Below are 15605 nucleotides of genomic sequence, written 5' to 3'. Positions count from 1 at the left end.
TGGACTCCCTGCTCCCAAAGCTTTATTACCAGCATTCCTCAGGGAACTGATAAGATCTGCATTTTGCATGCTTTAAGCCTTCAGGGTGATTTGTTACAATTGCAAATATTTCCAGCCACCTCCACCATACTGGTCCACTGCAGGGGGCTTTCTGCTGCCGGGGGTAGCTCTAGCACAATCGAGTGAACTACAGCTCTGGTCTATAAATTGAATTTGCTATTGAAAAGGGGGTGGAGAGAGGTGTTTTAGCCTCTCCTTTCTCTCATCAGCACTTCACAAGGGGAGACTCTTGTGAATGAATTAATTCCCCAGAAGTTGCATGGGAGGAGGGCATCCTAGTTTCTAGCTAACGAGCCTCATGCCCAACACACCCTTCAGCTCCAGCCCCTCCTTTCCCCTCCCCCCCTGCTAAGTGTTCTTTTAACCTCTTATTTTGTAGTGGTTCACTGGTTAAATTTAGAACAGAAACAGTATCGATTAAAAACATGGTCCCTGATGCTCTGGGAGTCTTAAGTCCAGCTGTCCAGTGGGAGGGTAGATCTGAACGTTAGTACTGGAGCAACCTTCCCTCCCGTCCCCCCCAGCCACGCTCACCTCAAACAGAGCAACTGCCTGACACTTCTTGGCTTCTGAATCATCTGATGAAGGGGGTCTGTTGTGGGACACAAACTTCAACCCGAACCATCCCAGATGCCATGTTTTCATTTGTTTCTGTATTGTTTTGGGTTTGTTTGGGTTTTTTTTTTGGGGGGGTGGTGTTTTTTGGGCAGTTGGTTTTTTTTTTTTAGGATCTCTAGGAGGGGTTCCCAGTTCTTTAAACAGATTCTGCTGCCCCCTCTCCCCCGGGGAAATATCCTGGGTGAGGGACATTATCCAAGCCTTCTTGGTAACACAAGCATTCTGCACTGCTTGTGGTGATAGACCCTGGGATCACTCTGTCCAACGATGCCTTGTTGAACAGCAGGGATGACAATTATTTGTTTAGTAACAAGAGCCAAGAAATATTTTGCACTTTTAGTACATACACTGTCTACATTACTTACAGGATTTTCAGAGTTATGTGGTGTTTCAGCAGGAGTAAAAGGAGGGTATAATAAAGAAAGTGGTGTGGCAGAGCCAAGCTTTGCTCATTTTGTCCCTCCAAGGTTTACAGACTTTCTCTGTATGACTCACATCTGGCCCATAAAGTTTGAATCTCTAAGTCGAGGATGTCCTTTTGCAATTAATATCAAAATTTGTTTCAAATTCCAAGGAATATCATGGCTATAGAGTAAAGCCACTTTACACCTCTTATCATTCCTTTTGTGTTCTATTAATATTCTGTACATTCAGTTTCCCTAACTATTCCTATTCAGGTGCCCCAAGATGTTCTGTCTGCGTGGTTACAAATTCTAGCACTTTGGCCATATTTGCAGAAGGATCAGTCCCCTCCTTACATAAAGATTCTATAGTCACCATCTCAGGAATACTTACAGCCCATCTGGATCCCATTTGTGATGCCAGATACTATGTGGTTACGAGATCTGACAAACTGTAGCATCCAGGGGATTCCTCCCCTCCTGGTCCTTCAGACAAAAGACTACTGGACTGTTCCCAGGTGCAGGCAGAAGTGAGGCTGAGCCTGAACTGCAAATATGCGCCCGTGCATACATAGACAGTACGGACACGTATGACTGTTAAACACTAACACATGGCAGTACAGTAGCTTTACAGACACGCACAAATACAAATGTCATTCACATGGAACAGGAAGAACACAAATGGCCTAATTCTGTTCCTACTCGTCAGGTAATCAGGCTTGAAATTTGCTAGCATACCACACACACTGCCCTCTCTCAGCTGACATGCATACTCACAGTCATGGGTCTTTCCAGTCTCTGCCAAACCTTGAGTCCTTCCAGTATCCATCTCCAGGCCCTGGGCTTTTTAATCCAGCCTCTGGCCAGGATCTTGGGTTTCCAGATTGTGGTTTCCTCCTGTTCACAGGCTAGACCAACTTGAAGTTAAGTAGATGAACATACTCAGAAACTATTCAGGAGCAAACAGCATTTGAGAAGATGGATAGACTACAGTGACGAGGCAGAGCAGCGTACTGACCTGCAGCCTGCTAACGTGTGGTCGACCCATATTATCCCCCACCCCCTTCCTGTTCCCCGTGGTTGTTCCTCTCCTATCCACCTTGATCCCTCCCTTTCCCTGCCTTTGATCCTTGCCGTAAACATCCATAAGTTTTTCACATTCCCACAGTGTCCTCTTAAGACATCTTAATAAGAAGTTTTATCTGGTCCCAGAATATCCACCATATCCAATAAGAAGTTTGCTCTTGCCTATGAGATGTGTTCTGGTAACCCATGATGATATTGTTCCTATCTCTTACAAAGTTTCTGGTTGAATTTCTTCAAGGTCACACTCAAGTCGTTCCTATAATGTCCCATCCATCAGTGTCCCAGGAGTTCTGGTCTTTGTTACTCTCTCTTATCTGCAGTTTGTTAGAGTTTGCATATCTGCACATTTAATTTATCACCTCTCCTGTTCCTAGTCTGTCTTTTATGCTGAATAGCCAATTACCAGATACCCTTACAATTTCCTATTTGCTTTCAGCTGCAAAACCAAATTAGAAGAAACTTAAGAAAGCAGCACACAGTGTTTGTAATTAGTTTTTTCCTATATTCCAGTTGCTGTGGTTGTCACAAAAGTATTCAATGATTTTGAACAGAAGAAAGGTTTTTGAAAGTACTTGGCTGTCAAGATACAGCTGTCATATGAAATTTTTTATTTTCTCTGAATTATTTGAAGTAGAGTTGTGAGGGATATATTTAGTGATTGGTTTGCTTTAGTTTACAGGAAGGGTTGGGTTTTTTTATTCCAAATTTTAACAATGAGCATGATTCATGTCCTTTTGTTTACTTGTGCTTCTTTTGCCCCCTTTTAATTCTCTGTACTAGCTTGTTATTACTTTACAAAGTAAGTTAAAAGCATCTCTTTTCTTTTGAGCGTCTGTATTTTGCTGCATTTTGCTTTTCCCTAGTGGCCTAATGTTGCTGTGTTGAAGTGGAGGGTTTGAAGCAAAGCTTTCCTGTTGTAGGAGGAAAGTTCTATCTAAGGCTTTCTGTATAAAAAATAGAAAAGTCCATAAAACAAGTGTAGGCAGCAGTAGGGATCATGAACAGCTTTTAAATGAAAGACAACCAGTAATTTAGAACCATCTTGCTGCTCACATTTTTTAGTCCAACTTCTTTCATCTGGTTGCCTTGCTCTGTTATTCCTAACTCCCTTCGCTTTTTACCCCTCTTTCTCCTATTTTTTAATCTTAAATTAGAATGCATGGCCTTGGGGGAGGGACTGTCTCTTATTGCCTATCTATTTTTTTGACAACATAAAAATAGTTCCCTCTTGTGACTGGGGCCTCTGGATAATTTTATAATATACCTAAGAGGAAAAAATGCTAACCTTTCAAACTGCAGTCTGGCTTGTGGCCTAGTTCAAGTGGCATATTGCCATCCGAATGACTTCAAAACTTAGTTTTTACCTTCATAATTGTCAGTGATGACAGGCTGCTCCTAAGGGAGGGTGAGTGGGGAGCCAAGGGTAATCCTAGCCCAGGCAGTGTCCTCACTGACCAGGGCACAATCTTGCAGCACCTGAGCACAGCAGGCAGAGACGGGTGCTGGAAACACAGCCCTAGATGAGGCAAAGTGATGAGCCAGGTCCAGGGTGTATCCAGAGAGTTCAGTCAGGAATAGCAGGAGATGGGGCTGGAGACACTGCTGCAGTAAAAGTCTGAGGTCCATCCAGGAGACAGGGCTTGAGACAGGTAAAGCTGTAACACACCTCAGAAAGGAACTAGGGAGCACAGGCTGAGCTTAAATGGAGCCCCTGAATTTAAAAGGAGCCCCTGGGCAGAGAGTGTGGGTGGGGGCCCCAGGTGGGGCCATTCAGGGCAATTAAGGCTTCAGGGTTCTGACAGCAGTAACTCTTCGAGGTAAAACTGTTTGAGGAAACATCAGTATTTCCAGTGTTTTCATGGGAGGAAATAAGCATGGAGGAATCAGAGCCCAAACTATTAAGTTTTTGCAGTTTCTTTGATTTAATGAACTTCGTCCTGATGTAGGAGGGGCTCAAAAGGCTGGTGTCTGCTATAGAAATAATTTGGAATTGGATGCCAGTAGTTCTGAAAATTAAATACTAAGACAATCACAACGTACAAAATAAGAATCAAATTATTAGTGACTGTTGGATTTTAATCACAAATATACCATGGGCATATCATGCTTTTTTACTGTTTGTTTTGACACTGATGAACCATCTCACTGCACGGACAACTCCATCTGGGCTCTGTGTGAATGCATGCTAAAATGTGTCACAATGAGGGTAGTAGCTTTTGAATAACCATCTTGTACCGTTTCCTTCTAAATGACAAAGATAAAGGAAGTCTGTTGCATACAGTTGTTTGCTAGACAGCAGCAGAATGCAGGGTCTTTATATCAAGGAGTTTCCTACAGATAAGGAATAGTGAATTGAGGGTTAAGTTTTTGGTGTTTTGTTATTTTCCATATTGCTTTCATCTGTGTTTTTCAAAATATTTTGAGAATGTGAGTATAGGAGTAAGTCTGTTGGACAGAACTTATAGCCAAATAAATAGATATGGTTTTCGAGGGGCATTTTCTCTGAAATGTGGAGTATGTGTCTGGGTCTGTTACAACTGACCCCTTTCAGTCTTTCCGGTCTCCAGAAGTTTAATTCCATCCAGGGGAAGGATTTGAGACCGTATTTATTAAAAGAGCTTGTGGAGTTCACAGAAGAGTTAGTTCAGTCCATTGCAAAAGTTGGGCTGTGTTATCTCCTAACTCCCAGCAGCACTTCCTTTGTTAAATCAGAATATTTTAGTCTGGACTGCTGTGGCACTGGTAGTGGAAAAAAGAGGATCTCATTTCTCTGTCCGTGCCTTGGAGGTAAAGAGGAGTCCAGCATTATATCCAGTAGTCTGACAAAAGCTTGAGATGTTGTCAAGGCGACAGAATGAGTAAACAAGGCACATGCTTTGCTGCTCTGAACTTGGTTAAATATGGGAAGACTTTCAGGGGTGAGGAAAGGCATTTCTCGGACTTCCAGTTCCTTTTCAAATGTCAGGTTCCTTTTATTAACTCAAGATTTTTAGGAGTTAACCAGAAGTAATTTTTGCATTGGCAGAGCTGACTGATGTTAAGGATAGCTAAATCTGCTGGACTGAATGAGCCGGACATTTCTCACCTCCTGGTCCCATCAAGATGAGGGCTGCTCCCTATTTCTGATCTTAGATCCAGCCGCTAGTGAGGTTTAGTACAATTTTCAAATAGGCGCACACACACACGCACTGTACAGATGTGACTGGCGCCAAAGAGATTAACACAGGTAGGACGCTGGTAGCTTTACCCACAACAAACACAGGCAGCGCAAAATGCCTGATTCTGTTTCCAGGGGTTGCTGCCTAGAGACAACCTTCATGGATTTCTCCAGGATATGTCCCCACACCTCTCATTCTCCTTGCCAACCTGTCTGGCTTGGAGTTCACTAGCATATGACACACACACACTCTAGAGAGAGGGATCACACAGGAAATAGTTAGGAATAGAGTTTAATAAGAAGACAGGACGGACCGCGATGGTTAGGCTGCGCCAGACAACTGAATTGACCAACTTGCTGCGTATATGTAATGGGCCTCTTTTATTCTCCCCTCTCCATTTTCCTGTCTTGGTTCTGCCCTCATTCACCTTGATCCCTTCCTTTTCCTGCCTTTGGCCTTTCCCTTAAACAATGCATAATAAGTCCTGTACAATCCCCCAAATCTCTTGTTCAGTCCCAAAGTCCTCCGCAGGGAATGCATCCCAGTACAAGTCCTGTACCTCTTTGTGCAATAGTCCCCCTTATTTTGCATAGTATTCTGGAGAGGGTTTCTTCTGTAGAATCCCCTTAGTGGGTGGGTTTCACACTAAGGACAATGGCTTTAATTGTCCATCTTTGATGGTCTTTAGGAGTAGCTGATTTGGATGGATAAGGCTGTCTGTGTTCTTCCCTTTGTCATCCCAACCTTGTTCCTCTGATCGTTATCTGCCTATTTTGAATAGCCATTAGCTAGACATCTTTGCAACTAGTCTTTTGCTTGCTTTTTTATTTAAGAAAGGCCAACTTTCTTTCACCTAGGTATTTAAATACAATGATTTAAAAAAACACCTGTACCAAAGGCTGAGCATGGAAAACATTTACTTGGAAGGTTAGAGCATAGTAAAGTATCAAGTAGTAAAAGCTGAATTAAAAAGGAATATATGCCTTAAAACATAGCATATATTGGTAAAATTTATTGTGGTAAAAGGTTAAATAAAAAGGAATATAGCCTAAGTAGCCTTCAGAGTAGTCTGCAGTGATCCAGAGCTGTTTATTGTATGTTAAAGAAATGAGAATTTTATAGGTACTTCAGAGATGACAAACAATTCCTTCTTTGTCATTAATGTAAATTGAAAAGCTTCCATTTACTTTGATGTGTATTCATGGGATTATATTCAGTGTCTCCCACAAGACAGTAGGGGGTAATGAATTGGGTTTAGTCCCTTTTAAAATTATTTGTGCTGCTCTTGACCTAATCTTCAGTATCTTTTTTCAGCTGCTGGTTCAGTTTGTTCAGAATACTTCTATTCCACTGGGACAAGGGCTGGTGGAATCGGAACCAAAAGACATCACCTGTCTTTCTCTTCTTCCTGTTACTGAGGCCTCAGAATGCAACAGACTCATGTTGCCAGGTAAAATCTATGTAGCAGATCTTTGCGAGTGTGCCCTTTATACAGCTGTCTTTACTGCGCCACTGTGACGCACTGCCTCTTGCTGATAAGGCATTCCAGGGATGGAGGGACAGGTTCAGAAGGGTGACTGAAACTTTTCTCATTTAACAGTGAAGTTCGACTAGTTAGAAAATTCTTTCCTCCTCCAATCTCTCTCAACTTCTATTTTTTTTCTAGAAAAATAACTTCATAGGTATCTTTTAGTCATAGTTTATTTATACTTTTTATTTACTCTGGTTTCACTTTCTTCACTAGATGATGAAAGAGATCTCACTTCTCCAAGTCACACTAATTCTTCCAAAGATGTTTCTTCATCTGCTGTCTTGAGAAGTCTCCAGGTAAATGTGGGCCCTGATGGAGAGGAAACAAGGGCACAGAGTGTACAGAAACCATCTGAACTTCTGTCAACTCCAGAGACTTCCAGTTTATTGCAAGACCTCCAGCCCAGTGACAGCACTTCATTTATTCTTCTCAACTTAACAAGAGCAGGTAATTCTCCTTCTGTTTGCCATCTGGCTGGATATGTCTCAGACAACAGAATGCAGGAGATACAAGTACAACTCTGTCCCTGCTGCTTATGAAGGGGAAAGATCACGAAATTTGCTGGGCATTATTGGATATTTCAGGAGCATTTAATCATCAACAGCTTCCTACAACACAGAGGTCAGTGAAGACTTTTTCAGTGCGGCTATTACATCTATGCCATGAACACTAGCCTCTGGGAAGCAAAAGAAATTTCCCTCTGTTACATTATCCTTCTGTTTCATGAAGTTGTCTTCTTTTCTAGGGCTGGGGTCTCCAGCAGAGCACTTGGTGTTTGTTCAAGACGAAGCAGAAGATTCTGGGAATGACTTTCTCTCTCATGATAGCACAGACAGCAGTACCCCATGGTTCCTACGAGTGCAAGAACTGGCCCATGACAGCTTAATTGCTGCCACTCGGGCACAGCTCGCTAAGAATGCCAAAGCAAGCAATAATGGTAGGAAATACCCTGCTTCTGTCTCAAAAACTGAATGTTCCATACAAGGCCCCTAGTTTCAGCTTGTTTCTTCCTCTCTCTTTCACTCTCTCTTGCTTTTAATCTATGCTGACATGTCTTCAAATCATCAGTGACAGAATTATTCAGAACAATCGTGTAATTTTTCTGCAATATAAATAGGCTCCTCAGTTTTTCTCAGGGAATGTACTTCAGTGGAGCCAGCAGTTCCATGGTAGTCCACATGTTCTCTGGTACATGTAAGGAGTATCTTCTTTCTGTCTGTAGCTGCTTGTATTTCAACTTTCATTTTCACTTTCAAGTGTCTATTTTTAATGCATACTGTAATTCATACTTTTTTCTTAGCTCCATTTGGTTTGGAGATCAGCTTTCTGGAGAATACATAATTGGATTTAGTCACATGCTTTGTGACTTAATTATTTTAATAAATAGATGCAAAAAAATGCAATATCTCTTTTTTAGCTAAGGTGTTTTTAAAAATAGTTATCCTGGCTGATACTTAAAATTGGTTGATTGATATTGATATAGAGACCATTTTTACAATTTTTGATGTATTGGCTTTCTATTCTTGTGATATGCCTCATCTGGTAGCAGCTGATCTGACACAGATAGCTTGTTGGGAATAGTTTATGGGCCTGATAAAGTTTGCAAATCTGTGTCTGATCCCTGTTATGGGCTAGGCAGCAGCATGTAGGACATGGTAAACAATTAGTAGCCAACACATACCTGCTTTACAGTCCTGTATCATATATGATGCTGTTTTTATCTATTAAATTTGACACATTATAGTAATCTGTATCTTTTTTAGATTTTGCTGGGCTTTTTCTTCCAGGTGAAAATGTTCATCTTTGCTCAGGAGATGGGCAGCCGAAAGACTCTAGCCCCATTCCTCATTTATCTCGTGTGGAAAGGAAGCTGAAGTGCACAGTTGAGGGCTGCGATCGGACATTTGTGTGGCCAGCTCACTTCAAGTATCATCTGAAAACACACCGGTGAGTGGAATAAAGCTGTATGTTATGAGTTTGAAAAACTGTGCCCTGTATTTGGGATAGCGTTAGTTTTTGACATTGACAGGCTGTGAAAACCTGGTATTACTCTTAGAAATACTAGGCCCGTTGCTTGCTTTAGGTCATTTATGTTGAAACACTTTGACCAGATTTAGATTATTTTTGCAGGTCCTTGTTAGTGTTCAGTTTAGAACATTTGTATTTTAACAGATGCTCAATAAAGAGCATCACTATCACTTCTGTCATATAGTGAACATTAGAACTTGTAGGATGCTATCATATTTTTATATATCCTTCAACAAAGTTGCTTGCTCTAACAAATGACCCCAATCTTTTTTAGGTAAGAAATTGGCAGTCTCTAAGGTAAATTGTAGATGAGAAGCTTAAAACCTGGGAAGGACTCAATAGACATGAGCCCATCATCTTGCCCTGAGACAGGGCCAGCAGTAACTGCATATGTTATATGTACACATACAGTCATTTTTGATCCTCCAGTGACTGAAATTCCACAATGTTCCTATATAATCTGTTGCACTGCTTTACTAAATCATTCTGGATACAGAATAGGCAAGGCAATATGATGAAAAGATATTTCCTGAACAAATTCTTCCAGTGGACCGCCCAGACTCTAGTTCCTTAGGACTTAGGTCACTCACTTCGGTTGAGTCTCTCTGTTTTCTGATATAATTAATTTCAGTTTAAATGTTTCTGCTTTTTATTTAATCAAAAAAAAGTCGAGTGTTCATGAAAAATACATTGCAGTAGCTGGTAATGAAACAGCTATTTTGTTGCTTTCCAGGAACGACCGCTCCTTCACCTGCCCAGCAGAAGGCTGTGGAAAAAGTTTCTACGTCTTGCAGAGGCTGAAGGTGCACATGAGAACTCATAATGGTGAAAAACCCTTTGTGTGCACGGAGCTGGGCTGTGGGAAACAGTTCACAACAGCTGGAAATCTGAAGAACCACCTACGAATTCACACTGGTGTGTTTTAGACCTCATATATTTGTGGTCTGCAGAGGTGGGGTCTTTACTGAGGCCACTTCCTCCTCCGTCCTCAAACTTTTGAGAATATTATGTTGTTTATCTCTGCCCTTCATTAATGTCCCTTTTCTATTAATTCACATTGATCTATATGTCAAGTTAATCAACTGCTTACCCTCTTTACTATCCTGTATAATTTCACATAGGTTTCACCCTTCAAATACCATATGATGATGCTGTACTCTGCTCAGACCCATGCTCTGAAGATTCCCTTCCCCTTTCAAGTTGTTTGATGGAGGGAGGGGTGTGTGTTGTTTTGGGGAGAAACTAGACTGTTCCCAAGGGAATAGCTAGTGAACATGACTGCTGTAATTGTTTTTTATAAAGAAGCTATTATAAATTCCTGAAAGGCACAATAGTTTAGATATTTCTCCAGTGTGGAGTCCTGGTGGACGCAGTTGTAGCTGTACTGACTTCTGGCTGAATCTAACTATCTTATGTTACCTATGCTGCTTGTAGAATGACTACATTTGGGAAATTTAGGGAAGTGAGGAATACAGTGGAATGAGTAGCAAAAATATAGTAGGAAAGTCTATTAGAAAAAGGCAATAGTTAGAAGACAGCATTTTAGCATGCAAACTGCTCTGTTTGTGCTAATGCTAATTCGGGATGTTACCATATGCTGGAGCCTCTGTACTCTTAACTCATGCTCAGCTTTTTATATTAAATAAAACAAGAACCGTTATTTCATAGTGCTGTATTTTATACATGGTTTGTTTATGCTGTCTCCTCTGGAGAATTTGATCCTGCCTTGTCAATATTTTTAGAAGTTGGTGTACCAGTCAAAGTCTGGACAACTGCATAAAGCGCTTTAGGTGTTTTTATCCTAGAAAGTTGTTTGAGAAAGGCACACAAGTTACTGCTGAAATGATCAGCAATTTAGTAGTTAGTAAAGTTCATAGTGAATATTCTGGTGGTTTTGTTTGTTTGTTTTTTTAAGCCTCAGAGTTATCACACCACTTAAACAAATGGCCCAGTTCATGCCTCTCAGAATATTGTTAGAGATTCCCTGATGGCCTAGGAAGGTAGTATTGCATTACAGTTGGTTAACATTTCAAAATAACCTTGACAACTTGTGTGATAGCACAAGGCCTCTCTAGTAAAATGAAATTGCAGATTATGTGGGCCGCCAGCAGCTGTTTATGCCTTCTGCCTTACTTAAACACTACCGTATGGTATGTACTTTTTAGATACACATGGAAATAGGTTGCTATTTTAAAGAATTTGCAGTCTAGCTAGAACACACGGTTTGGGGGCAGATGTTGGGATGTAGTTAAAAATTATATATACCAATAATAAAATTTTGAATGTGTAGTAACAGCAGCCATAGTTTTTACAGTTGTCTTTTGCACTTAAGCTCCCAGCCAAGGCACAGATAAAGTTAATAGGCCCAGCTGACACATGCACAATCCTCCATGATAGAGTGAGTGTTCTGCAACCAACAAAGTAGTAGTTTTTGGAGGAATAAATAATAACTTTCTTAATTGCAAATTGATAATGTGCAATTAAGAGTTTGATCAGACCAAAGGTGTTATAAAACGGCAGGTGTAAATAGATCTAGGGTTTCTTATAGATGGAACTGTGTAGTTATTTTTGTCAACGGTAGTTTTTCTTCCTTCTTTCCAAGTTTTAAATATTTATAACAAGGCAGAAGGTACAATCAGTGTTTGAGAATCTGCCACATATTTCAGCTTTGTAACACCAATCAGAACATGCTGTGTTGATCCTTTTTGCTCAGATCTGTTGAATGCTGTAGGAGATAGGAAGTTGAGAAATGAACTGTAGGGAGAGGACTTCTAAAGGCAAAATCACAGTGGAAACAACTTTAAAAACAAGTTTACTCTGAAAGGACTATGTATATGTTAGACAATAAAATAGCTAAAACAGCTTGCTTAATCTCCTATGGACTTGCTGTTACTCTGATACAGTAAAGATTTGAAATCATAGTGTTAAAGATGAGTATATTGAGTTCTTTAGTGGGATGTTGCAGGCAAAAGTTACTTCTAGTTTTATTTAAGGCTTTATTAAGAGGGTGTTTAGAACAGATTAATTATATTGCATTGCATTAGTGTAGTCACCTCCCAATTTATCATCATGTAGACCAATACAAAAATAGCTGTGGAGATATATAAAAATAACAGATTTCAGCCTATGAGAACAAATTGTGCCTTGAATTATTGTTCCTCCACACACAAATATAAATGACTGACACACCTCTCACGGGATTTTGCAAAGTTCAGCCTGATATGAAAGAAAGTATAGAATCTGATATGAAGGAAAATCGTATCAGTTAATGGGATTTTTGGCACTGAGAGGCAGAAAGGGATCAGGATCCTGGGAGTGTGTGAAGCAGAAAGCTGGTTGTTAAGAACTGCATATAGAAGATATATCATAGTCTAGGCACTTTTATATTACCCTCTTGGTATTTATATACTTGGAAGATCTATTTAGAAACAGTGGACCCTTGCTTCACTTTCAATGAATGATGGTCTAAGAATATTTCAGAAAGAATGTCAGTGTTTCCTCTTGAAAGCTGATGAAGAGAATGCTTTAAAAGCCTTAGGAAGCACATGTGTAATTTCCATTGAACTTTGTTGCATGTAAGGCCAAAAGGGAGAATGGGGTAGAGATCTTCAGAGGGACTTGGACAATTAGATCAGGTTGTGGTCCCAAAATCTAAGAACTTACTCTTCCCTTGTAGGGGAAAAACCCTTTCTGTGTGAGGCACAGGGATGTGGTCGCTCCTTTGCCGAATACTCCAGCCTTCGGAAACATTTGGTTGTCCACTCAGGTAAGAGTCTTCACCTGACATTCTGTGACCTATCTGAGAAAACATCTGTGTTGTAGGACTTTGATTTGATTTCCTTAAGAAAAATCCCTTGGTTTCTACAGGACTTCTGGTCATAGTGTTTCACGACTTTCTTTGTGGTGCCTGTAGCCTGTACACCTTAATCTTTTCTGATGTTTCTGTTTAAATTTTATGTTTCTAAATTCAAATTACAGTTTTAAAATTTATTTTTTAAAATTGTTTCTCAAATGTCATGAGGTTGGATATCTGTTTCGTAGCTGCCATTTTTTATTTAAAAGAGAGAATCTAGCACCTCTATATATTAATCAAAGCCATTCAAATCTGAAATCTCTCATGAGTGGGTTTCTGCCATAGGTAGGGTTTTCCTTTATTTTTTAATACTACATACTTGTAATCGGACAAAGCATTAGACGGAAATGTATTTCACAAGTGTTTCAAAGCTCCTGCCTTCTGTTTTGCTTGATTTATCTTAAATATCATCAGCACATACTGAATATGGCTTGTTTGGGGAAGGGGAGATTTTGCTGGGGTAGTAACTTTTGGGATTACCTGAGTTCTCCACGCTTTTTCTTTCCTGTCTCCTTGGCTTCCATGCTATTGAGCTCACACCTATGGGCATCATACTTGTATTGTGAAAATGACAGACTGCTCTGTAAAATGGAAATCCTTTCACAGTGACAAGTCATCATCCAGTCTCTACTCAGTAATGTAAATGAGATGCTGCAATTTCTTGTGTGATGGCAGGAGATAGCTTCCTTGCCTCTGCTTCCTTGCTTTTGGTAATTTTATTGTAGGTATGGGACATCAAATATTTCCATATCACTGAATAAGAGATTCCAAATAACTTGTTCCCTCTCATAAATCAGACTAGAAGACTTTATGTTACTCTTCAGACTTGAGATTTCCAACAGCTGGCAATACTGATACCTAAAACTTTTCTGTTCTGGAATTTTATTGCTCTCCAGGAAACAGGAATATTTCTCATTTGTTTTTTTCACTGATAATTAGCACCAATGGTGTCAACAGCTATTTCAAAACAGTATTATTGGCTTCTTGGTTGATGAGGTCTTTATTCCCAATTTGGTAATTCTTGGGATATTTTTCCCCCTTCTACTCTAAGGAGTGAAGCCCCATCAGTGCCAAATTTGTGGGAAGACATTTTCCCAGAGTGGTAGCAGAAATGTGCATATGAGAAAACACCACTCCCGAATTGGAACAGCTGGCAGCAGAGAGCGAGAACAGCCAGGTAAGGAAGGGAGGGCACTCTGTGCGGGAGAAGTGCAGGAAAGAATTAGTGGATGGCCAAAGGGAAGGGAAGATGTTTGTCCTGAAAATACGAGACCACAAGCCGGCAAGCAATAAAAGACTGTTCCTCTTGGAGATGAGGATGGATTGCTCACCCTCCTCTTTTGTAGGATAGAAGACAAAGGTGTATTTCTGTATTGTGGTCAAGGGGCAGATAGGTTTATAGTTTTCAAAATTAACATGAATCTGGTATCTTTTTTCACATGGAATTTGTGCCCTTCATTATGTATTCTTGTAAGAAGCCTGGTTTTTTTATGCAATGTGAATTATTTAAAGAAAAAGCCAAGCCTGCATGAGATCCCACCATACTAAGGCTCAAACCAATAAATATAGGAGTTACCATCCATTGGAGCACTGGATGCCCAAAGAGTAGGAACAGATAAAGTAGGTGTCTAGGGAAGAAGTCCCATGTGACTTGGAGGCGGGCAGGGATTGTATCGTATATTGCAGTGTCATTACACCATGAGAATTTTGTTTTACCCTTTTTTTTTTCATGATAGAGTCACTGATGGGCAGCAGTTTGCTGGAAGAATCTACAGTGCATAGTAAGAATCTCATCTCCATGAACTCTCAGCCCAGCCTTGGTGTTGAGTCTCTGCATCTGCCAGACACTGAGTCTATTATTGGAGTGGAGGAGGGTGAGACCAGCTGCTCTTTTTTCCGCCCTCTTATATGTGGTGACTGAAGTGGGATCAATCATTCCTCCTAGAGGCTCACCATGTTGGAGTGGGACAAGTGAACATTGCTTTAACTCTGCACAGAGCGGGTGGGTAGATGGAGAATGAATCATAAAACTGGAGATGGGGAAGACCTACTGGACCAAGTTTCTCTCTTGCAGAGCTTAAAAGGTGAAGTCTGCTGCTTAGGTGTCATTTAGCCCATGTTGTGGAACGCCATTTCAAAACTGTTTATGCAGTCCATTCTCCTAAAGCCTAACGCGTTTGTTTTGCTGGAGCACCTAGGAGCCCCAGTTAAGGACCGGGACCTCATTGTGCTTGGCACTGTACGAACATGCAGTATCTTGAGCAACAGGCCTTCCTTCCATCCTTTACCTTCGGAGACTATATTCTAATACATCTCACTGTCGGGAGCTGACTTACTATCTGAAATAAATGTACTACTTGATATCATTTGATTACATTTGCTGTGTTCTTTTCCTGCTTTCCCCAGTCACTTTTTCCTCCAACATTTGTTTGGTATATCAAGCTCTTTAAATGAGCCTACCATGTACATGTCTTGAATTCTTGTTAACTTAAAGAGTGTCTTCAGAATTGGGATTATTAAGAATGCAGAGTTTTGCTAAAATACTATGCATCTATAATAGCTCCTCTATGAAGAGAATATATTGCTCCCTAGCTGAACGTAAAGGTAGTGCTGCTGTCATTAAAGGTACTGTAATTTGGAAGTTCTTGCAGAAGCTCCACCAGGTACCTCTGAATCAGGATCTGATGTTTGGCTACCATCTCATAAATTGATTGGAGATGCTCTAGTGACATGTCTTCTTTACTGCAGTATTTTTATAGGTCAGCTGAACGAAATTCTTTTAATGAAAAATAATAAAATATTTTCATAAAATGCAAAAATCCAGAGCAAAAGTGGAAATTCTTTATTTCCATACCATTTTTGAGATATAT

The 15605-nt window shown here is 40.4% G+C and overlaps 1 protein-coding gene across 8 annotated transcripts in view; it reads left to right on the top strand.

Annotated features, from left to right (window-relative positions):
• ZNF410 (zinc finger protein 410) overlaps positions 1–15605 on the top strand; it is a 36078-nt gene that overhangs the window by 8542 nt on the left and 11931 nt on the right. For 5 of the 8 annotated variants that reach the window (XM_075151592.1, XM_075151590.1, XM_075151595.1 and 2 more), the window contains 8 exons: positions 6638–6773; positions 7068–7301; positions 7600–7791; positions 8618–8801; positions 9616–9797; positions 12559–12648; positions 13787–13912; positions 14472–15104. In XM_075151592.1, the coding sequence (XP_075007693.1) occupies positions 6638–6773; positions 7068–7301; positions 7600–7791; positions 8618–8801; positions 9616–9797; positions 12559–12648; positions 13787–13912; positions 14472–14656 (1329 nt within the window). In that variant the 3' untranslated portion in view covers positions 14657–15104. Of the gene's footprint in view, positions 1–6637; positions 6774–7067; positions 7302–7599; positions 7792–8617; positions 8802–9615; positions 9798–12558; positions 12649–13786; positions 13913–14471; positions 15105–15605 lie in introns of those variants that run through there. The other 3 variants (XR_012673878.1, XM_075151594.1, XM_075151593.1) reach the window with 3 other exon arrangements.

This window comes from Calonectris borealis, chromosome 5 (genome assembly GCF_964195595.1).
Source record: "Calonectris borealis chromosome 5, bCalBor7.hap1.2, whole genome shotgun sequence".
NCBI lineage: Eukaryota > Metazoa > Chordata > Aves > Procellariiformes > Procellariidae > Calonectris > Calonectris borealis.
The sequence above is the reverse complement of the archived record's forward strand: the minus strand, read 5'-3'. Positions and strand labels throughout refer to the sequence as shown.